The sequence below is a fragment of the Podarcis tiliguerta genome (assembly GCF_965153285.1).
Source record: "Podarcis tiliguerta genome assembly, chromosome: 2".
NCBI classification, from domain to species: domain Eukaryota; kingdom Metazoa; phylum Chordata; class Lepidosauria; order Squamata; family Lacertidae; genus Podarcis; species Podarcis tiliguerta.
The window spans coordinates 79849732-79873829 of record NC_139535.1 but is presented as its reverse complement, the minus strand read 5'-3'; the positions used below and the strand labels follow the sequence as shown (position 1 = coordinate 79873829).

Genomic DNA, 24098 nt, shown 5'->3' with positions numbered 1-24098 from the left:
CCAGGTGATGCTTATGGTTCCTTCCAACTCAATTCTATGAGGGTATGAGGGCAGCCACTTACACATCACCCACAAGGAATAAATCCATGACCAGAAAAAAGAGGACACAGACTTGCACCAATTTTGCATATGCTAAATACAGTACAGTATGAGTATTGAGTGATCTGTAGTGTTAAGTTGTGGGTGAACATATCAGACGACAGAGCAATTCTTCAAACAGCCCTTGTTTATTCACAGGCCCAGAACAGAACTGGGCGGAAGGGTTCAGCCAACCTGTTTATATAGAGCTCAACTACAAAGCAACAGTAACAACTTTCTGTAACTATCCAATCACTGAACGTCACTTTCAATTCCTTATTTGCATATGTGGACCTGAGTGAAAACTATCTACATTATCCCCCTGCTGGCCCAGGGAGAGAACTTCAGTACATAACATGTAGCAATAATTACTACAATTTAGATAGTTTACAATACTTCTTACCATCGTTGGGAAGACTGTGACTGGCCTGTGTGGCAGCTTAGCCAGTAGTCCAGGTGCCAATTGCTGAAGGTCACCTTCAAAGCCCCTCCTGCTCCCCCCTCCTGCTCTTATTTTACCTTTAAACCGGGCTTGGACCTGAGAGCCCTTCAAGCAGAGGACACCTTCAAACTCAGGCCTGTCCTCTGTCAAGTAAGACACATGACCACCCAACTTTCTGGCCCTGTGTACAAATATTTATCTCTCAGCAGGGGTCAGCAAACTTTTTCAGCAGGGGGCCAGTCCACTGTCCCTCAGACCTTGTGGGGGGCCAGACTATTTTTTGGGGGGGGGGGGAATGAACGAATTCCTATGCCCCACAAATAACCCAGAGATGCATTTTAAATAAAAGGACACATTCTACTCATGTAAAAACACACTGATTCCTGGACTGTCCGTGGGCCGGATTTAGAAGGCGATTGGGCCGGATCTGGCCCCCGGGCCTTAGTTTGCCTACCCATGTCTGAGAGTAATTATTAAGAAATTTCTGCTTTGAATTCTCCCCCACCCCAAGTCACTTCACACATCCCTTGCATGTTTCCTGTGTCTAAGACCAAAGAGGTGCTTTCTGCAATATCTTCCAGATAAAATGAGACTTGAGGTGTCCATTGCTGTGCCTTGCCCGAATAGGAGCACCTTAGAGGCCCTTCAGTTTCACTTCCTTTTGACTCAAAAGTTCTGAGCTCTCTTGCCTCTGCACCAGGCACTGCTACTGCAGCGAGTCTCAGGGCAAGGGCATGAATGGATCGCTCTGCTGTATTTGGGGGGCCTCCTGCTCCTCGCTCTGCTGAGCGGGTCCCAAGACTTCCCCCCACAGGTTCTGGCATGACAACATCGCAGGGTGAGTGGGCCTTTGTTTTCTGCTTTGAATTTCAGGAAGTTGCAGTGCTTGCTCCCTGTTTCTTTGGGAAAGTTTACCTACTCGAAAGGATTACAGCATAGAGTTTTGTGTCATCCTAAAGGCTAACAAATAAACTGTAAGAACTTATGTTTAAGCTTGCACATCCCTCTTCCCTCCCATTCCCTTTTCCTTGTGTGTCATATCTTTTTCGATTGTGAGCCCGATGGCATTTTAGAACTGATTTTTGTAAGTCACTTTGAGAGCCCTTAGGCTAAAGGGCAGGGTATAAGCTTTTGTTGACTTCCGTCCCATCTCCTCAGATACATGAAATATTATCCCGAATTGCAGGCATATGCTGTATATATATGCACCATGGTTGCAAGGTGGATTTTAAACAGTGAGGTCAGAAGGAAATGAAATGCAGAAAAGTACAGATGGTGATTATTATGTTAATGCAATTATTACAGTCTCTACTTTTCTGCATTTCATTTCCTTCTGATCTCGCTGTTCAGAGTTCACATACATACAGCCCTGGGTATATATTATCCAGGGGTTGCTTGTGGGGGTGGATAGTGGCAGTGGAGCAGAGTGAGACAGCAATGAGGATAGGGGAGCTCTGGGACGGCCACAACAGCTGAGTGTGGTTGTACCCAGAAGGGATAAGGCCAGTGCTGGATTAAACCCTGTGAAGGCCCCTAGGCGGTCAAAATTTTGGGCCCCCCACTCTAGTGGGTTACCAATGAACTAAGAAAGCTTGATTGTAATTTTATTTCAAGATCAAATCAATATTATTTCGATCTGTTGTCACAGGGCCCCTAAAAGGCCCTGCAGTGGATGAGGTCATGGCTAGATTTATAATGGTGCAAATAGAGGGTTTTGAAGAGCAAAAAAAGAGGACACATTTGCCAACTTTTCACTATGGATCACTATGACAACTCTACCCATGAAAAAGAGGACATGTCCTGGAAAAAGAGGACACATGGCAACCTTAGAAATAGTGCAGTTGTACCACAGCCCATGCTCTGAGCTTTCTTTGGGAAAAAAGTACCGTAAGCTTCTACACCTAGTAGAAGGAAAGTTATAAAGCAAAATGTGCATCACCCTTCTGAGTGATCTCCTTTCAGTATTTTAAGGCAGTGCTTTTTTCTGGGGGGATAGCCCTGAACTTTTTGTGAATTTTTGCACTTTTGTCCATTTACTGTATTTATTTTCCCCGATTTAAACTATAAAATGGTGATTTTCTTGAGTCAAAATGAGAGTACTCCTAAACATTTTTTAAGAAAAAAAGCACTATTTTAAGGCAATGCCTCTTTCCTTTGATGATTTTCTCTGCTACAATGTGCTCTCTACAAGTTATTTTCTCCAAATCAACTGCACTATAAGTTGCCCGGTCATTAAGAATTCACTGTACAGTGGTACCTCGGTTTACATACGCTTCAGGTTACACACTCCACTGAGCCAGAAATAGTGCTTCAGGTTAAGAACTTTACTTCAGGATAAGAACAGAAATCGTGCTCCGGCAGCACAGCAGCAGCAGGAGGCCCCATTAGCTAAAGTGGTGCTTCAGGTTAAGAACAGTTTCAGGTTAAGAATGGACCTCTGGAACGAATTAAGTACTTAACCTGAGGTACCACTGTACAGTTAACTTACTATACAATGGTCTACCCGTCAACTCAGAAGTAAGTCTCTTCATGTTTAATAGGGTTACTTGCCACATCAGAGGGTAAGGGACTACAGCCTTGGCTTTCTTGTCAAAAAGAGTCAAAGGTTTGTGTATGTGTGTTCAGTATCAATGAAAAAACAACTAATTTTTTTAAAATAAAAAAACTGATCTTAAATACAGACACCCCATAATGTTTAATGTTATTTTATAAAGAGTGACAGGAAGGGAGCAAAAGTTAGAAAGGGAGCAAAAACAATGGGAAATGAGTTTTAAATTTGAAACTGCACATGCTCAGAATATTTTGGTTTTGTTTATTAAGGTTGCTGAAATGTTTGTGTTTTTCCGAGGGTTGTGAAACTGAACATGTTTGGAGTATAATTTTTGTAGTCCATGAAAGCTTATGTAATAATAAAATTGTTAGTCTTTAAGATACCTATAAGATGTGTTTTCTCTACTCCAGGCATTTTCTGCGGGGGTGGGGAGGGGGGCTTTATTTGGGGAACTGTATCAGGGACCCCTAGGGACGCGGGTGGCGCTGTGGGTTAAAGCCTCAGTGCCTAGGGCTTGCCGATCGAAAGGTCGCCGGTTCGAATCCCCGCGGCGGGGTGCGCTCCCGCTGTTCGGTCCCAGCGCCTGCCAACCTAGCAGTTCAAAAGCACCCCTGGGTGCAAGTAGATAAATAGGGACCGCTTACTAGCGGGAAGGTAAACGGCGTTTCTGTGTGCGGCTCTGGCTCGCCAGAGCAGCGATGTCACGCTGGCCACGTGACCCGGAAGTGTCTTCGGACAGCGCTGGCCCTCGGCCTCTTTGAGTGAGATGGGCGCACAACCCTAGAGTCTGTCAAGACTGGCCCGTACGGGCAGGGGTACCTTTACCTTTACTTTATCAGGGACCCCAGCTGCCGTAATCTGGCCTTGATCCTAGGGGTCATAAGAGGGGCATCACAGTACTTCCTTTGGCTGATCCAGGTTCAGTTGTTTTCTTGCTGTCCTTCAGATTCCAGTGTCATTCCAATAATAATAATAATAATAATAATAATAATAATAATAATAATAAAAAAATTTATTTATACCCCACGCTCAGCTGGGCTCAGGGCGGCTAACGCTAGTAAAATTACAATAAAAACATAATAGGGGGGGAACAATTTAAAATACAGGTTAAAATGCAATTTAAAATGCAGCCTCATTTAAAAAGTAGCCCATGGATCAAAACCATAAGGGGAGGGAAACATAAGGGTCAGACTGAGTCCAAACCAAAGACCAGGCGGAACAGCTCTGTCTTGCAGGCCGTGCGGAAAGATGTCAAGTCCTGCAGAGCCCTAGTCTCTTGTGACAGAGCATTCCACCAAGTCGGGGCGAGTACTGAAAAGGCCCTGGCCCTAGTTGAGACCAATCTAACCACCTTGCAACTTGGGACCTCCAAAGTGTTGTCATTTGTGGACCTCCGTGTGGCATACCAGGAGAGGCAGTCCCGTAGGTACGTGGGTCCTAGGCAATGGAGATGTCATCTTCAAGAAATATCCGTTCCCTGAATGCTTTCTATCCCTCCCCCCTTTTTCCTACAGGGATTTATACACTTGCTAAGCCAGCAAAACCTCCCCTGCCTCCCAAACCAGGTGAGTCAGTATGTTTCCTTTCTTCTCTTCTTCAGCCTCAGTCGTGCTTCTGCACTTGACAGGCTCGTGACGGTGTTCTCAGTATGCCAAGAAGATGAGACACAGGCTTCTTCCTAGCAGTGCCTTACAGATCTATGAGAGTTCTTTGCTCTTCCATGGCTTCTCTGCCAGTGATGTGGAAATATGCATTATATATGTTAACGATTCTTCAGTATTTTGGTGTATCAATTTTATTTATTTTATTGCATTCCGCCAAGGAGCTCAAGTTGATGTATGCCATTACTCTGCACCCCAGCTTTGTCCCCATAACAGTAGCAGCTGGCAGAGTGGCACAGGCGGGTCTACATTGCTCGCATGCTTCCCCAATGCACTGCGTCACTGCATGTTGCCAAGAAGGGGAGGGAAGGGGCAAGGCAGTGGGGAGCTCATCTTGGTGCCAGTGCTGCAGTATGGGGAGCATCGGATTGGCTCTGCCACTGCGCCTACAGCATCCTGAGCTCCCTGCTACCTTGCCCCTCTGCCCTCTCAGTGAACAGCAGCCACATGCAGTGTTGGGAAGCCAGGCCAGCAACACAGACCCACCTGATGCTATTTCATTACAGTCCTATGAAGTTAGATGGAGAGGCAGTGTCTGGTTCCAGACCACCCAATGAGCTTCATCTCTGAGTGCAGGCCCGTGCAGAGGGTTGGGGAGCAGCCAGGAATGCTTGCCCTCAGCCTCAGGGGGCTACGCTGGCAGGGAGGCCCTGCCAGGGGCTTGCTGGTCTTATGCTGTCATGCCAAGAATGCCCGTACCTCCTAGCTGACCAGGGACTCACATCCCAGGCCTCAGACAAGCTCTGCACAGGGCTGGCTGAGTGTAGATTTGAACCTTGGCCTCGCCACCTTTAGACTGACCCTGTGATCACTGCCCTATGCAGCCTTTCAGTTAAAGAGTGCAAGTCTTCCAATATGGAGGCTTTCACTGTGAGCCCCCAGACTAATGGATTAGTCTGGTACCCTTTTAGCTTATACATGTTTGGAATGGTAGAGAGCAAGTGGCACAAGCGCACGTAAACGTTCCTACCATGTGGCAGTGAGTCCTGCAAAGATGGCATGTGGCAGAGTTGTTTTGGATGGTCCAGACTTTACTGGCTTCCATTCTAGCAGAGTGCTCTGGAGAATTCAAAGATCAAACTGATCCAACACCCTTTGATGATAAAGTCGCTTGACTTAGGAGTGATCTTGCCTCTGCACTTGTTGAAGCTCCTCTTGGAAGTACCCAGTGACAGAATCGAGGATGTGTGTGTGGGATCAGTTTCAGCTGACACAACCAGCTGATGTGGACACGGTGCTGGTGGTCATGCCCCTAGCCACTGGTCTTCTGGACCCCTGTCCCTCCTGGCTTATGAAATCTGTCAGAGGGGTTCTGACTGGTTGGGTCCAGAGTGGGGTTAATGCTTTATTGCTTGAGGGGATGGTCCCTGCTGCCTTAAAAGAGGAAGGGGTGCAGCTGCTCCTAAAGAAACAAGTTTGGACCACTTAGATGGGATCAACCAGTTGCAAATACCCACTTTTGGGAGAAGGTGATGTAGAGCAAGCATGGCCAAACTTGGCCCTCCAGCTGTTTTGGGACTACAACTCTCATCACCCCTAGCTAACAGGACCAGTGGTCAGGGATGATGGGAACTGTAGTCCCAAAACAGCTAGAGGGCCAAGTTTGGCCATGCCTGATGTAGAGGCAAGTTGTGAGGCAGCTGTAAGAACTCTTAGATTCTGCAGATTATTTGGATCCATTCCAGCCTGGGTTCAGTCCTGGCCACAGGACTGAGATGGCCTTGGTTGCCCTGTTGCAGGGAATAGGACAACCTTGCTCCTGCCTCTTCATCTATTGACCATGATATCCTTATGAACAGGCTCTGGGAATGATATTTGTGTTGCAATGGGACACAGCCTGTAGAGTACCATTGGGAGTGTGCTTTTCGGCCCCCTGGAGGCAATGTCATGGGGTGCAACAGGGCACTATCCTATCTCCAGTGCTATCTAATATCTATATGAAGCTACTGAGAGCGGTCATTAGGAGTTTTGGGGCAAGGTGGCATCAGTATTCTGATGACACTCTGCTCTGTTTCTCCATAATTTCTCCAGTAGAGCGAGGCCGCGCAGTCCCTGGACCTGTGTCTGGATGCAGTGGTGAGATTGATGAGGAAAATCAAATTGAGCTTGAATCCTGGAAAGATGGAAGCACTGTGGGTGAGCACGCCCTCCAACATTTCTCCGATGAAAATAGGGACATCCCATTCCATAATGATAATTTTACTATTTATACCCCACGCATCTTACTGGCTTGCCCCAGTCATTCTGGGCAGCTTCCAATATACTGTATATTAAAACATAATAAAACATTAAACATTAAAAAACTTCCCTATACAGGGTTTCCTTCAGACAGCTTGGGGGTCGGATAACTCCATATCCTCCAGCATTTCTCCAATGAAAATAGGGGCGTCCTAAGGAAAAGTGGGACATTCCTGGATCAATTCAGAAACCGGGATGGCTTCTCTAAATCAGGGATGTCGCTAGAAAATAGGGACATTTGGAGGGTTGGTTAATAGCCTACCCTGGACGTGGTTGCCCTCCCCCTTGTTTTGTATTTTTGCAGTTTGGGGGTCCTCCTGGATCCAGCTTTGTCACTGGAGCCCCAGGAAGCCTCAGTGGCTGGAGGTGCCTTTTACCAGCTGCAATTGGTACAACAGCTACAGCTGTTCCTGGTCCGGGAAAGTCTGACCACAGTAGTTGGTGCATTGATTGCTTCAATCTGCAGTACACTCTGTGTGGAGCTTCCCTTGCTCTTGATTCTGAAGCTGTGTTAGCTTAGCGCCAAGTGCTGCAGCACAACTGCTGACAGGAGTGAGACCCTGTCAGTATATAACACCCCTGCTCAGAAACCTGCAATGGCTGCTGGGACAAGTTCAAACTGTGTTACTATTAGCATATAAAGCTTAGGACCAGTTTATCTGCATGATCACTTTATATATGCTCACTTGACCACTTAGATTTGTGGAACTGGCCCTTTTAGAGGTGCCATATCATATTCATCCTGCATTTGTCTGAATTCGATCTTTATGTGTGGCAACATCCACACTTTGGAACTTCCTTGTCTGTTGACGTCAGGGAGGTGCCTTCACTGTACGCTCTTTGGTGCCTGCTATAAGCGTGTTGTTGTTTTTTAAAGCAAACCTGCCCAAATATGTAGGATGCTGACAAATGTTTTAATCTGCTTTTAGTTTAGTGTTGCTTTTAAATAATGTTTGAATGTTTTAAATAGTTGTTTTAAACTTTTGTCTTTACTTATTATTCCAATGTGTTATCCTTTTTGCAAGCTAGCTGCTTTGAGTTTGCAAATGTTTGTTTGCTTTTAAATCAAGTGCTATGTAAATTCCATTAAATAAAGAAAAGAAAAGAAAAGGAAGGAAGGAAAGAAAGAAAGAAAGAAAAAAGTTGACTCACCTTCAGGGCCTGAACAATTTGTTGCATGTGACTACCACTGAAGTTGTTTAATACAAATGTTTTGATTTTAGGTGAACTCAGCAATTAGACTCCACTCAGGGGTAGTCTTAAAATAACCTTATTGTGTTTCTTCAGAACTGGACTTCGTTTCTATAAACATTCTAATCCCAAGTTAATGATCTTTTTACTTCTGGTTAGTTGCTGGTGCTGATGTCAGCAGCCATCACCTTCCTAAGCTAGTTGTAGTTTGCTTTGTCAGAGAAACACTTTGCTGATCAAATGCCCGTAACTTGAAGCAATGAAGCGAGCCTTGGGCACTGTGTCCCTTAGGCTGAAGAAAAGAATTGACGGTGCACTTTGTAAGTGACCACAATATGACTGACTTTCTGCCAGATGAACTTCCAATATAATCTGCTTATTTTGTGCTTTATTGCTGCTTTGGTCCTGCATTTGGTTATATGTTATGTGCTTTGCAAAAAAAAAATCCCCCCACAAACCTGGATTCCCGGTGCCCGAAAGAAAAATTGCAGTGATCCAATGCTTTGCACTTTAAAGAGAAAATTCCTTTTCTATATTGCATTTCTCCATGTATGGCAATAAGGTATTCTATTTGCTTCTGTATATTCTAACACTGCTTTGATACTTTATTTTAGAAATTAGTGCAGGTTGTACTTCAGGGTAAGGGAGAAGTTTGGTTTGGTTTGCCTTTAATGTGAACTAGGACAGCCATGAGGATTTCTGCTTGGGCAACAGGATTCCCCCCCTCCCCCTGCATGCACCCCATGCCCTCCCCAAATCTGCCTCAGAAGTTTGTGGGAACTCCTCAACTGATTTAAGGGGCACAAAGGGGGAGGAGAGGGAGAGAATGTTCTGTTGCGCAACCAGAAGTCCTCACCCTGATAGAATGTTCACCTTAGCACTGCATGGAATTCCACCTATAATTTGCAATTCAAGAAACAGTATGTGAACTGAAAAACACAGCTGTCCCTCAGCATTCACACTTCTCATTTTGGATGCAGCTAATCAGGCAAAAACCTTTAAAAATATATAATAATTATACACACACACACACACACACACACACACACACACACACCACCCATCTGGCTGGGTTTCCCCAGCCACTATGTATAGAAGTGAAAATAACATACGAAAAATGCATTACAGCAGGGGGAATTGCAGGCAAAAGTGTGTATATTAGGGGAAATTCCATACATACCGTATTTTTCGCCCTATAGGACGCACTGGCCCATAGGACGCACCTAGATTTTTTTGGGGGGGGGGAAATAAAGGGAAAAAAATCCCCCCCCCCAGGCGCTGGGTCCCCCCCAGAACGGGACCCAGAGCGATGCCGAAGCTGTGTGCAGCTTTGGCCCCGCTCTGGGAGCTTGCGGGGCTGGAGGAGGGGGAAGCCCTCCGCCAGCCTTCTAACCAAGTCGGGGGACAGCGGGAAAGGCGCGCTGCGCCTCTCCCGCTGTCCCCCGAGTTTGCGGGGCTGGCGACGGGGAGGAGCAGGCTTCTCCCCCCGCCAGCCTTCTAACCAAGTCGGGGGACAGTGGGAAAGGCGCGCCGCGCCTCTCCCGCTGTCCCCCGAGTTTGCGGGGCTGGCGACGGGGAGGAGCAGGCTTCTCCCCCCGCCAGCCTTCTAACCAAGTCGGGGGACAGTGGGAAAGGCGCGCCGCGCCTCTCCCGCTGTCCCCCGAGTTTGCGGGGCTGGCGACGGGGAGGAGCAGGCTTCTCCCCCCGCCAGCCTTCTAACCAATTCGGAGGACAGTGGGAAAGGCGCGCCGCGCCTCTCCCGCTGTCCCCCGAGTTTGCGGGGCTGGCGACGGGGAGGAGCAGGCTTCTCCCCCCCCGCCCGCCAGCCTTCTAACCAAGTCAGGCTTCTCCCCCCCAGTTTGTGGGGCTGGCGGTGGGGCTCTCCTGAAGCCTGGAGAGCGAGAGGGGTCGGTGCGCACCGACTCCTCTCGCTCTCCAGGCTTCAGGGAAAGCCTGCATTCGCCCCATAGGACCCACACACATTTCCCCTTCATTTTTGGAGGTGAAAAAGTGCGTCCTATAGGGCGAAAAATACGGTAAATGTGTATACTTTGAGAAATGTGCACTAAAACTCTGATTAATTTTCATGAGGACTTTTTTGTGTGTTTTTTTAAATCCACACACATAGGCTGATGTGGAAATGTGGTGAACTCAATTTAAGATTGGGAAAATGAGAAACTGAGATAAACCCAAACTGACATATTCACCCACCCTGTTTTCCACTTCAGTTTCTTATGTATTGGAGTGTAATGTTTGTATTTATCTAATCACTTGGAAAGTGTGTTAGTTAGCAGAAGGGGATACAATCAGAGGCCTGCTGAATCAGACCAAAGACATGCTGACTGCTCAGGTGCCCATAGGAAGCCAACAAACAGGATTTTCTCTACTGGTTATTGACTGAAATATATGCTTTTTCCTTCTGACCTAAGCCACATAAAGGGGCATGGAATGTCTTTGCTAAAGAAAAAACATTCTTAACAGCAACAGTCTAACTTGGGACCCCCCATTGCTGTGGAAAGGCCCAATTGTACAAGCAAGGCAGCCATTTGTTTGAGGCACCAGGGAAGCACCACACCATGTGAAAGTGCTGTCACGGTGAAACCTCTGATAGCATGCATCTGAATTTGACGTTGCAAGGGTTCCTGGGACAAAGCTCTTTCATCCTCTGTGGGAGTCACTTGGGGCAGCAAAGAGCCTTGAGTTGGTCCTGGTCCAGTGGTTCTCAAAGGGAGAAAGGGCAAGTGTGGCAGGAAGATTCAAGGACAATCAAAGAAACATGTAAACATTTCTGTGTAATATGGAATAGTATTTTATTTTTCAAAATATGGATAGATATCTGTTCAAAATGAGAGCAAATTCTGTTATGTAAATCAAGCACTGCTGGGAATTGTTTACTTTTTGGTTTCCAATGTATTTCTAATCAATAAAAAGATTGGTGTGGCATGAGCAAATTTTCTCTCTGAAAGTGTGGCCCAGAGAAAAACATTTGAGAGCCACTGTCCTAGTCAGACTGTGCATAGCAAGAAAGCAAAATGCTGGAATTGTACTATTGTATTCAAGGGCAAGCCTTGATAAATTCAAAGCTCAGCTTTTCAGACCCACCCAATGGATTTGCTAATTTGACTCAAATAATCTCTAAATAATGCACACAACCCCCCCCCCCGAATCTGAGTGGCTTGTTTCCATTTTCAGAGTTAACCGTTCTTCTGTTTTTAGATTCACCCAACAGTTTTGACGATGATGATGACGATTATGATGATGGGGGTGTTGTGACTGCAATGACTCCTGTAAGTCAGACAACACCTTTGGCAGACAGAAGAGGCATGGATGCTAAGAAAGGTGCGGAAAATACCTCAGTCTTCTAGTCTTCTTTAGCATGCATGGTTATTGGTGAGACATTCATTTCAGCTTGTGATATTTATGAACTATGCAGTTAGAAAGGCTGGAGAGATCCTGTCTCAGCAAATGAGTCATAGAGCAAGGACAGAGAGCCAGAAGTTGGTAGACTCTAGGGTTGCCATATTCTCAATAGTGAAAACCTGGACAAAGTTTTTGAGCCCCCCCTTCCCCCTTTTTTATTTTCATTTTGGGACTTTTCCTGAATTGGCCAGGCTTTCCCGGACATTTTGCTGATTCAGAAAAATCCACCCAGATGCCATTTTTTCTGAGTGATTCCCAGATGTGTCTGGGGAAACCTGGACGCATGGCAGCCCTAGTAGACACCATCTGCCATCATCCCTGTCCGCAGGCACACTGAGTGTTGGAGTCCAAGCTCTTCAGGAGGGACACCGGAGGTTCTCCATCCCTGCCATAGAGGTTCCATGGTAACCACCAACAGATGAGCCACAAATGAGCATCCTTACTTCTTGTGGCAGTGGATTCCATACATTTATTCAGCATTGTCTTTCTCTCAGCCTTTCCTGTTCTTTCTCTCAGCCTTTCCTTTTACAAATCCTGGACGATTTTAAGCAAACAAAATCAAAACAGTTATTCAGAGCCTTTGTCTAATTGTGCGACCATTGTATCATGCTGCTCCCCCCCCCCCCCGAAGGCGGAGTCTCTAAGAGTTTAGCTATTCTTTTTCTCCTCATTTCTGTCTTCTGTATTAAAGATCTCTGTTCCCTCACACACAATTATAATGGGAGGAGGAGAGGAACCAGGCACTTGAATAGACTATAGTCAATTCTAAAAGTGTCTGGAGTCTAAATTCTAAATGTGGCTTATTTCACTCAACATAAGCTGCTGTTTGTCAAGCAGCTAGTGTGAAACATGAGCTCCTGGAAAATTGGGACAAAGGCTGCCCCATTAAATTGAGGCCCTCTTCTTACAGTGCAGCAGTACCCTTAAACTTCACCAGCTCCCCCCCCCCCCCGCCCACTGAGCTGCCTTCAAGAACTGAGCTATGCCCAATATGGTATGTAGAGGGAGCTCCACCTGCTCCCACAGTTTGAAACTTTAGTGAAACTTCTTAGGGTCCAAATTAGAATGTGGCCAATGCATTAAATTAACCGCAAGCTCTTACAGACTCATTTTAAAATTGTTGACTATTCAGCTTGAAACTGACACATTTCACAAGAGAGGAATGCATGGCTATGTCCCTCTACTAACTTGTTGAATAGTTGGTGGATTTCATCATGGTGGAGTGAGGAAAAAGGGAGTGATTCTGCATTTTTCATGCACATTAGCAGTTTTATCGACTTTGTATGTCTGTGGCGTGCTCTCTGTTTCTAATCCCAAACTCCTGAATTTGTACTGTATAGTCGTTGATCCTGGATACAGCCCAAGCTATTCAAGTATCAATGCCCTTCCTTCTGATGAAGCGACAAGCAATTCGAATTGTGGTATGTAATCCAAATGGCATCTAGATGATGTGTGCACTCAACCTGTAGCCATCCTATCTTACTGCTGGGCGAAATATAATTTCTTTTAACATAAAGGGCTTAGCCTTAGGGGAAACTTGCAAGTATCAGCAGGTACCTTGGGAAAGCGCTGACATGGCTGTTCTTCAGGAGACCCACCTCCAAGCTCCTGAGATGGATTGGTTGTGAGACTGGTTGGAGTGAGCACTGGGCACAGGGGGCTCCGCCAAATCTAGGGCAGTAGCAATCCTCTTGCCAGAAGTAACTCACAGATGTGAATCAGAGACCCCTCATGGAGGTCCCAATATCTATATGGATGAGAATAATTATCTCTTAATTAATGGTTATACTCAAAAGACTGAGGGTCCCTTGGGTTTGACACCATTCATGCAAAGGTCGCACAATTACAGAACACCACTAGCATTTATGGGGAAGACTTCAATTGAATCCTTAATTTTAATGAGCAAGATCATATACAAAGAGGGGACTTCCCAAGCAAAGGAGGCACCATGTGTTTCCACAGATAAGTACAGCCCTAGAATTGTGGTTCAAGATTTTATGTATACACAACTGGGTCAGAGCAAGGCTTTCCCCCCTTACATCTATGTTGGTTAGCTTTTGTGTAACCAAATGCACAATAGACCCCATATTAATCTCAAATAATAGCTCACATTTAACACACTCATCCTCAACACCCTGGATGTGCCTCACATTGGAAAGTTAGCTCCACACCATGTAGGAAGGTGGTCTATATCTTATGGTTGGAGGTTGCAGTAACATAATTCTTGGAGCACAATAATAAACAGGCAGTAAAACTCCTCTGGGACAGGGGTGGCAAATCTTTGCCCGCCTCCCCCACAGTGTTGTTGGACTCCAGCTCTCATGAGCCCCAGCCAACATGGTCAATGGTCAGGGATAATGGGAACTGGAATCCAACAACTTCTGGAGGGCCACGGATTAGCAGAACCGATGCAAGAGATTGCACCACAAGCCCCATTCCTCCTCTCCCCTTATTTTTGCTTACTGAGAGCATCACTGGAGGTCTCTTGGCCACCACATCGTCCCTGCCTCACTGAGGAAGGGCCAAGGGAGTCCTTCCTCAGAGTGATGTATTCTGGGATAGATGGGCAGGAGAACACTGCTGCTGCAGTCGCTGGAAATGTCCACATTTAGTAAAATGTTTAAACAGTATTTCCAGCTGCTGCTGCAGCAAACCACATCACTGGTCAGAGGCCCCAATTTCTTGGGCGGGGGGCTCCCCCCAAGTCCAATGACCTCCTGAGGAGGCCAAGCACGGAGCTGAGCATGGCCACAGAGGAGAAAGAGGCTGGAAGCAGCTCCCAAATAATATATGAGGTGCTAGAATCGGGGGGGGGGGGAATGGAAGTGTGGGGATTGGGTTATCAGATGATCTAGATGCAACTTGGACTACCCTGATTGTGTTCCACCTGCAAATCAGAAGTGTAATGTGTGACACATGCTTTTTATCCATAGATATATACGTTTTTGCTTTAGCTTTCCTTTCCTTTCAGTCCTCTGCCCCCCTCTACACACACACACACACACACACACACACACACACGTAAGAGAGAAATGGGAAGGAGGGAAGGGGCTAAAAGGGACTGCCAACAGATTAACAATAAAATGCAAATAATAATATATTTTTAAAACCCCACATTCATTTCCTTACAAGCCTGCTTATGTTTAGTTTGTGACTGGGAAAAGCTGTTTCACAAAAACATAAGAAGAGTCCTAGCGGATCAGACTAAATATCTCTTTAGTTTAGCATCCTGACTCCCACAATGGCTAAGCAGGTGGCTCTGGGAAGGTCACAAGCAGGTAACGAGTGCAACATCTCTCTCCTGTTCATGGTCCTCAGCAACCGGTATTCAAAGGCATCGCCTCCATTTTCCTTTAGCGTCAGTGGACACAGAATTGGGAATTTTGATATTATTGTAGGATCTCATCTTTGCTGACCTACGGCATAAATCCGATCTCATTAATTTAGCTACTTAACATTAAAATATGAGCATATTCTTAAGCAGCTGCTTTGGATATCCAACATCACTTCTTCCAATATTTGTACAGTGTAAATTCTCACAGGTGTTTCATTGTTTACATAACTCTATTAAATCTGCAATTAGGTTCACAGAGAGCAAGAAGGAAACTCCCTGAGTCACCAGACAAACGCACACAAAACCAGACCATAATTCTGTCTCATTTACGCTGGTATAAAGAGCAATAATCTTTATAGCATTGTATAATTTTACACTGTCATGGGGTTGAGGCTTCAGCTCAGTAGAAGAACTCATATTTTGTATGTGGAAGGCCCCCAGTTTCAGTCACTGGTACCTCCAGTTACCATTTCCTGATATGTCCAGTTAGAACCACTGCCTGGTTGAGACTCTGGAGAGCTGCTGTCAGTCAGAGTAGACAGTACTGGATGAGATAGATGGTGTAACTTGATAAAAGGCAGCTTCCTAAGTCTCACACAGCACAGACTTTCTCCTTTGCAAGATCACTTAGATCCCCATGATCATAATAGGAAGGAAAAGATTCAGGATCCTCTCATCCAGTTTCAGGACCTTTCTTAGTTTTGATTGTTGGGGAGCAATTACTCCTTTGTGGCCTCTAAATTATTTCTATATGACTTATAAAATTCCCCACATCCTCCCATCAAACTCTTATTTCCTCTGCTTCTGATTCCCATCCATCCCCTTTTACAGTCTATATGTTCTTTCTCATACCCCTTATTTTTCTGAGACTATTACGTACTTCAGTTTTCTAATGGATTGGGACTTATAACTCTCCCAGTAGGTGGCAACCCTCTCCCAACAAGTGAATTGGATTTGCTGCATGGAATTGTGGGGTGGGGGTGGGGGAGAAGTTGCAGAAATCAGAGAACACTGTGTACCATAATCAGCCGTAGGGCTTATGGTTACTATGCAATACCAGGTTATAGCCGGTCAAGTCGTCCAGGAGGCTAATGACATTGGCCAGACATAGTAGTATTTCTAGACAGCATCTTTTGACTCTTGAAGCTTACAATGACAAATACAGCTCCTCTAATATTCATTTGTTTGGTTGTATACAATGTATGTACATTCCTTTTAGATTGGTCCAACTGTCCTCAACAGCAGCATTAACCAAGCATAAAGCAAAATGTTTTAGATGGTTTAGTACTGATTTACCCTCACCTTCAGCATTATTTTTTCAACATGAAAAGATCTAATATTTTGAGCCTTTTCTTACATAAGAGGTAAAAAGAAAATTTAAATTTAAATAAAGGAGCATTGTCTAGACTCATTTATGTTGTTTCCCAATTTATGTGGTTCCTTTTCAGTTGAGGTTTCCCAACCTATGCACAGAGACAGCTTGTATCTCCCTGGAACTCAGAATAGAATTTGGCAACCTTGCTGTGATTGTGCACAAACACCTGCACACTCACTGTCTCACTCACACATGTTACATGACTTTGACCCCCTTTGTTATTCATTTGGAAAGGGGAGGTCACCATTTGTTCCTTCTGTTTATTTATTTTCTAAATGTTGCAAATAAAACGCTTCCACTAATCTTCACTTCTACAGCTCCTGCCAATGCTGAGTCTCCGCAAAGGAAAGACAGCAGAAGAATTCATGTTTTCATCCTTTATGTCTTGGTAGCCATCTGCCTTGTGATGTTGTCAGCGCTACTCGTCTTGGTCCTGGTGAAGTGTAAGTGATCCACTTCAGATGAAAGGAAGTCTGTATAAATCAGGAATGCGGATTGTGTTGAATCCCAACTCCCATCAGCCCCAGCTGGCATGACCAATGGTCAGGGATGGTGGAGTCCAGCGATATCTGGAGGACTGTAGATTGATTCCCCATCTCTGGTGAAAATGGAAAATTGGAATTGTCAGAAACTGCAGGGGTTAGCAATGGGGACCCACGAATCCAGGCATACTGCCCTGTATGGAAAACTATCCATGAGGCATAGCTCAGCCGGTAGAGCATGAGATTCTTAATCCCAGGGTTGTGGGTTCAAGTCCCACTTTGGACAGAGATTCCTGCATTGCAGGGGGTGCCTTCCAACTCTACAATTCTATGATTCTATCATGGCTATAATTGGTTCCTGGGATTGCATGAGTTATAGCAGTCTTTTCTAACCTTTCTCCCTTTGGCTTTGTTCCTAGTACTGTTCCTCTCACCTGGCTCCCACTTGTGAGTGGGCTCAGCTTTGAAAGCTATTTCTAAAACACTTTTTTAAAAATCAGATTTTTGAAAAATGCTTATGTTTTTTAATGAATAAAATCTGATACTATTTAACAACATTTATATTCCGCATATCATATCTATACCGAAGTGGTTTATAGCTCTCAAAGGCAACCCACTTAAGGAAATGTGATACTAATAAAAACACATTGCAATAAATGCACATTAAAATACAGCCATCTGTTGAGTAACCAGAACAGTTCTCAAATCTAGGTATCAGATTACTGCTCTCCAATGCACTCTCCCTTCCAAGCCACCCTGAACTGGAAGGAGCCAGTGATAAAGAACAAAGAAACAGTGGGGTCACTCAGAGGAGAAGATGGTGAAATGCAAACAGGGGACACAGAAAGGGCTGAACTCCTCAATGCCTTCTTTGCCTCAGTCTTCTCCGATAAAGAAAACAATGCCCGACCTGAAGAATTTGGAGCAAATGATTCAGCAGAGGAAACGCAGCCCAGAATAACTAAGGAGATAGTACAAGAATACTTGGCTAGTTTAGATGTATTCAAGTCTCCAGGGCCAGATGAACTGCTTGGCAGGGGGTTGGACTCGATGGCCCTTGTGGTCTCTTCCAACTCTATGATTCTATGATTCTATAAATGCATCCCAGTGACCTAGCATATGCCGCCTTTGCCTGAATCCGTTGCTACTGCCACTGGAAAGGTCTAAAGAACAAATCCCTTGGCCCAAATGAAGCATATGGATGAAGGCCATCAGATTATATGAAAGAACATGGTTCAAAACAAGGTTTATTTTGACAGCACAGCAAAAAGTAGAAAAACTACCAAAAAAAATCTAATTTTCTTTCCTCAGACTCTGGACTATCAGAGGAGATACAAGCTCTGTACTTGAACCAGTCGGAGATGCTGCTGAGAGGTAGGTAGTGTGGCTCTTTAATATGTAAGGTGGAGGATAAGATGTCCCACAATGGCTGTGCAGGGCAGGGTAATGGCCCCCAGCACAGGCCCCAGTCGTGCTGGACTACAGTTGCCACTCACTGGCAGCTGATGATAGTAGGTACTTGTGGCATCACCACTGATAGTCTGAACTCTTAATGCACTACTAGATCAATAGCAAAGCAGGAATGGCAGCCTATGGCCCTAACACACTGCTTTTTTGGGTGGACATTTTGATTTGTCTTTCAGTGAAGAAGGACCTGGATGATGTGCAGGCGGCACAAAAGATTATGGAAAGAACCATAAGCAACAACTTCAGTGAACTGCAGGATGTCACAGGTGAGACATCCTTGGAAACGTTATTTATCTTGATTATTTTCCTTCTGGCTTGGTCATCCTGGGGGTCTAAAAACATAGGAGAAGTCCCAGGCAGTGCCATCACTAGGAAGGTAGGAGAGAAGGGAGAATTCCTATTGAACCGTGTAGTAGCAAAAGGGGAGGAGAAATCCAGTTCTGCCCACATTATGATCTGAGCAGTTGCAATCCACCAGGCAATCCATATTGGGCTTCCTCTGCCTAATCCAGAATAGGGGGAGGCAGTGGCACAATATGTGTTGGCAGCTCCCAGGGCAAGTCAAAGTTGGTGCCCCCTAACCTAATTGTGGGCATCATGTGGGCCACGGGTGGACTTGGCTGTGCCCCTGCTGCAGCTTCTCATCATGGAGGTCCCCTGCCAGTCACTGCATTCCCCTCTCAGCTCAGCGAGCTCCCAGTGGGAGCAGCGACTGGCACTCCTTGGCAGGCTTGGCAGCATCCCAGCACCACCAGAGCCACAGCTGCAGCAGGCCTAGGAGGAGGGCAATGGAGGACAGGCTAAAGCGTCAAGTGTAGCCTTTCCCCAGCTATCTCTCTTTGGCCACACACTGGCAAGACTCAGGTGAGCGGGTGGCTCTCCTCCCTGCTGGGGAAGGACTGGTGTGGGTTGGGGAAAGTTCAGGTTCCAGCTGGTGGGAGTGCCACCCAGGTGCAGGCATCCCTTCACCGGCTGTGAGAAGGAGGTGTCGCCGCAGCCCTGAAGGCCCAGCCTGGGTGCAATTCTTCTCCGCATGACTTGGGACATGGCAGCCCATCGCCACGCTTAATTGCTGCTGTATATTCTGAAGTCCCCAAGTAGGGTACAGTGTTAATAAAGTGTTGCACTACATTTACTTTGTAGAATTCATCTGTAGCAGCATAAATTACTCTCATCGGTGCCCCAAGGACTGGAAGACTAAAGAGAAGAACTGCTATTACATTTCAGAAGAGGCAAAAAACTGGACCGATGCTCTGTGGCAGTGCATTTATAATAGGGCTTATTTGGTCAGCATTTGGTCTGATGATGAACAGGTTAGTCTTCCTACATCATCATGATTCAGAATGGACAGACATGCCCATTTTTGTTCCTGACAGTTTCTCATTTTTTCCGGTCTTTAAGTTTAATTCTCCACATTTTCGCATCAGTTTGTGATTTCTTTTTTAATCCCCATGAAAATTTATCAGAACTACAGATTTTTGGGTGCAATCTTCCATAATATACACATTTTAGCAAACATTTTTTTCTAATACAATGCAATTTTATATGGTCACTTTAATTAACATATGCATTTTATGCACAAATAGGATGCATTTTTGTACACAATATTTCGTTGGAGAACTGCAACACAAAATTCAGAGAAGTATGAATTCTGAAATATAGCTATGTTTTGGTTCACCTTCTGTTTCAGGAAGTGCAAATTAAGTATGCTCACATTACAATGCAAACTGAACCCAATTTCTTGCCCATTCATATTGATCAGGTGGAGCACCATTCCTTGTGAGGTATTTGCCATTAGTATGGTGTTCCCTGGGTACTATTAAGAAAGCTTGGGGGGCGGGAGCCACAGCAGATTTCCTAGTAAGCTAGTTCCCTTCAAAAATGATTCTATTTTCTCCTTCCAAAAATTTGATTGCCAAAAATTGTTTCCTTAGCTTTCACTGCCTCCAAACACACAGGGCATTTTGGTACAACACTTCCCTTGCATAGTTTGACTCTACAGTGGTACCTCTAGTTACGAACTTAATTCGTTCCGGAGGTCTGTTCTTAACCCAAAACCATTCTTAACTTGAGGCGCGCTTTCGCTAATGAGGCCTCTTGCTGCCGCTGGCACATGATTTCCGTTCTCATCCTGGGGTAAAATTCTCAACTCGAGGTAACTCTTCCACGTTAGCAGAGTTTGTAAGCTGAAGTGTTTGTAATCTGAAGCGTTTGTAACTCGAGGTACCACTGTACCATTCAAAAGAAGTATTCCAGTATTATAGATTAGTAGCAAGAAATATGCCCTTCCTGTCCTTGACCATCTTTCATTGGAAATGTGTCCCTCTGAGTTCAGTGGCATTTTGCCTTCTACTTGTTCATTAGTGAGGAGAGGGGAGTGGCCTGAGGAGAGGGGGGGTGGCCTGAGGAAACCTCTGTAGGCTGGATTCGGATGCCTTGAGGTCTGGACCTGGATGATGGTCAGAAGCTCCACCACCCCTGCTCTAGTACTTTTTTTAGGTTTGCAGTTCAAATGTAATCTAGATTATTTCTCATCCCAGGGTTTCCTGAGAGATAACATCCACAGAGCAAGCACATACTGGCTGGGTGCAGCTTACAATGAAAAGGAGGGAAAGTGGAGGTGGAAAGAAGGCGATTTGCTTATATCTACAGCGTGAGTACATTTTAAAGTACTTACATGTTAAAAACGGACTGTTTCATGATGCACATTCCCATAGGCTTCAAACCATGTGTGCTGAAGAAATGCAAGGGGTGGAGGTAACCTTTAAGGCATGACAAGGGACATCAGTGTTCAGTATAATGAAATAACCAGATTCTAGACTTGTGATGTAACCAGTCTTTTAGATTTTAATATCAAGATTTTGGCCAGACTTTGGGAGCTTTGTGGTGGTGTTGGGGGTTCTATGCTGATAACAATTATTCCACAATCCCTCTCCCTCTCTTTCTTTTCTAGTTTTTGGGATATAGGACAGCCACAGATGGGTGCTGAAAAGGAATGTGGTGTCATGCATCCCAACGGAACATGGGCTTCTGCTGTCTGTTCCCTTCCCTATCGATGGATTTGCAAAAGGAGACTGTTCTGCTGAGACACCTGGTGGGACAGGATTGTATACAAGTTGTGTTGCTTCCCTTCCCCTGCTCCCACCCCTCCTCATCCTGGAATGCATTGCAGCTACCAAGCAGACGGATGGAAGATGATAGCTTTTTATCATTGCGTGATCCTAAGCTTCCTAAAGCATTTTCATGCATGACACATAGTCTTGCTTTTGCTTATTGCGCAACAAGTGGAAGGATTGTCTCTCATGTGAAATCTGAGTGATTGTGCCACACAGTGCTGCCCACGTTCCCAGAAGACCTCACAATCATCCCTGTCAAACATGGGAGGAGGGGAGAAATCAGCCACCCTGACTGTGGGAATCAGAAATGCAGCTTGACTCTCCCAACTAAGTCACCTTTGCAACCAACTAAACATACCTTTGCAACCTGTTCACGTCTCAGGCACCTTATTAACTTTCCCCAGCCACAGGATGAGGAGGAAGCAATCGTGGGGTGAGAAGGGAGGCTGTCTAGTGAGCAGGGAGGTGTGAGAATGATGAGCTTGCAGAAGCATTCAAACTTCCTGAATGCTAGGCACTGTATTAAGACAGAAGGCAAGGAGACCGTGCTGTGTTAGGTGCTATAGGTTCACTATTATTTCAAATGGCAACATACAAGAAGGATATATTATTTTTAGAGCAGGGGTGGGGAACCATTTTTAGCTGGAGGGCCAGATCACATTGCGGCCCCCCCCCCCCCATTTGACACGTGGGCTGGGTTGATAATCTGTCATTCACCTGGTGTCACATGGCATCGTGGATCTGAGCCAGGCTGAAAGCAGCATGGCTTGCATTTGGAAGCAAATGTAAAGAATGCCAAATGCAAGCCACACTTGCAAAGGGAACTACAGGGAGCCTTGCTTGGAATGCAACCCTGGCTGTTCTTTTGCAAGTGTGGCTTCCACATGGTACTGTTTAAATCTGGCACCAAATGCAAGGGTCACTGCTTCTGGCAGACATCAGATGCACCTGAGCGAATCTGATCATGTATTCTAAGGCTCCTGATTGTTTCTTTGTGGCCATGGCTTTACCTATCCTGGGCCTGACATCATATGACTTCAGACAAGTGGGCACGGCCCAGAGAAAGCTCAGAGATCTGGTGGCTAGCTTGGCTCATGTGATGGAGGGTTCCCATCTGTATGTTAGAGGAACTACAAATGGAAGCAAAGTGTCTGTGACATTTTGTTGAGTTAAGCACAGGTATCAATCTTGCCTCTGCACAGCCACGTGATATAGCCACTGCTGGTATTTTTAGGAGAGAAAAGGCAAGTTTTTACTTTTGCAAACCACATAACTCTTTGCATAGTCCTCAATGGCAAATCTGCAATACAATACTGTGATTGCCTCACAATCAGGCTTTGCTCAGTTTTATTTCATTTATTTGTGTGTGTGCGTTTTTCTGCAACTACTTTCTTCTAAACAGCATAATTCAATAGTTTGCTTTTTACAGTTTTGTACTGAACCTTTCGTTTTTCACTGAATAAAAATTCTCACTGTAATCATCAATGACTTGTTTTGAGGAATGCTCTTAATTTTCTTGATCTAATTAAAGATAACCATGTGCTATCCAATCCAGAGCTCAAGGCAGCAACTCTGTACCTACTCACCTGGGAGTGAGCCCTAGTGAATTCCATGAAGGAGTAAGCCCCAGTGTATAGGATTGCACCGTTGGTCACAAAGAGGACAACGCCTTTGGCTTACCACTGTGACTGAGGGACATGGGCACTGTCCTCAGATTTCTATTCTAAAACCCTGTGGAACATAGTGCAATGGTGGGAACTGCAACACTACCCTCAGTGCCTCATTTTTGAATGTGTTTCAACTAATTGTGTTGGATTTAAAAAAAACAAACCCAATGAGGCAGAAAGACAGGTATGCATAAGTTTGTCAATTGTATCATTGATCCCTGGATTGTAAATCCTATTGAATTCCTCCCTTCCTCTTTCTTTGGATACTGTGCACTTGCCCTTTGTAGCACTGAGTGGAGGTGAATTTGTTTAAAGGGAAACACAGCCCTGGTCTCTTCCTCACTATGCAGTTGGCACGGCTAACAGTGGTGAAGCACCATGTTACTACCACAACTTCAGTTTAGAGTAATCCTAATTTGCAAGCATAAATATTAGAATAGTGGCCGCACACCCAAGGTGGCCCATGGATAATGTTTGGGTGTTGGGGCAGTTTAGGCACAATGTTTTTAACAATGAAACATGTTGAAAACAATGAAGCTGCACTGCTGTCAGAAGATGTAGTAATGCTGCCATCTAGCTGCTGTTTTGTTGGGGTTTTTTTGGTCTTTTAAAATCAAAGATTCGCACTCCAGGTACTGTATTACTTAATTTGTTTTTTGTTTGTTTGTTTGTTTTTACACTTAAATAGTGGGGGCTATTAACAAATAGTAGTGGCTTGCCAACATACAGAAACCACTCTCGGTTATGGTGATATTCCAAATGGTTATGATAGAACTAGCTGGCTAATGTCAATATTGCTTTTTTCCTCCACCCCACCCCCTCAAAGAGGGCTTCTGTTCTCACTGACATTTGGGTACCAGGCCAGAATCTGAACAGAACTTAGGCCTGAAAGAAAATCCAGCTCAGGACATATCTAGCCTGCCTTCTTTTCAAGTGAGGGAATTATGCTCAACCCCCTAGCGATATGAACCCAGACCAGAACTTGCCATGGGAGTTGGATTGAGCACATCTGTCACCTGCATCTGTTGCCAACTCCCCTTCTTGATAAAAATCACCCAGGATTGCAAACCAGAGAT

The 24098-nt window shown here is 45.2% G+C and overlaps 1 protein-coding gene across 7 annotated transcripts in view; it reads left to right on the top strand.

The window, feature by feature from the left end:
- Positions 1-22840, top strand: part of LOC310673011 (asialoglycoprotein receptor 1-like) — a 28263-nt gene extending 5423 nt beyond the window's left edge. Inside the window, exons 1-11 of one of the 7 annotated variants that reach the window (XM_083430898.1) lie at positions 732-1358; positions 4586-4636; positions 6767-6868; positions 11378-11500; positions 12922-13002; positions 16608-16733; positions 18084-18146; positions 18416-18505; positions 19383-19552; positions 20780-20892; positions 21193-22840. In XM_083430898.1, coding sequence (XP_083287024.1) covers positions 1259-1358; positions 4586-4636; positions 6767-6868; positions 11378-11500; positions 12922-13002; positions 16608-16733; positions 18084-18146; positions 18416-18505; positions 19383-19552; positions 20780-20892; positions 21193-21325 — 1152 coding nt within the window. In that variant the 5' untranslated portion in view covers positions 732-1258 and the 3' untranslated portion in view covers positions 21326-22840. Of the gene's footprint in view, positions 1-731; positions 1359-4585; positions 4637-6763; positions 6869-8271; positions 8482-11377; positions 11501-12921; positions 13003-16607; positions 16734-18083; positions 18147-18415; positions 18506-19382; positions 19553-20779; positions 20893-21192 lie in introns of those variants that run through there. The other 6 variants (XM_083430899.1, XM_083430901.1, XM_083430900.1 and 3 more) reach the window with 6 other exon arrangements.
- The last annotated feature ends 1258 nt before the right edge of the window (positions 22841-24098 follow it).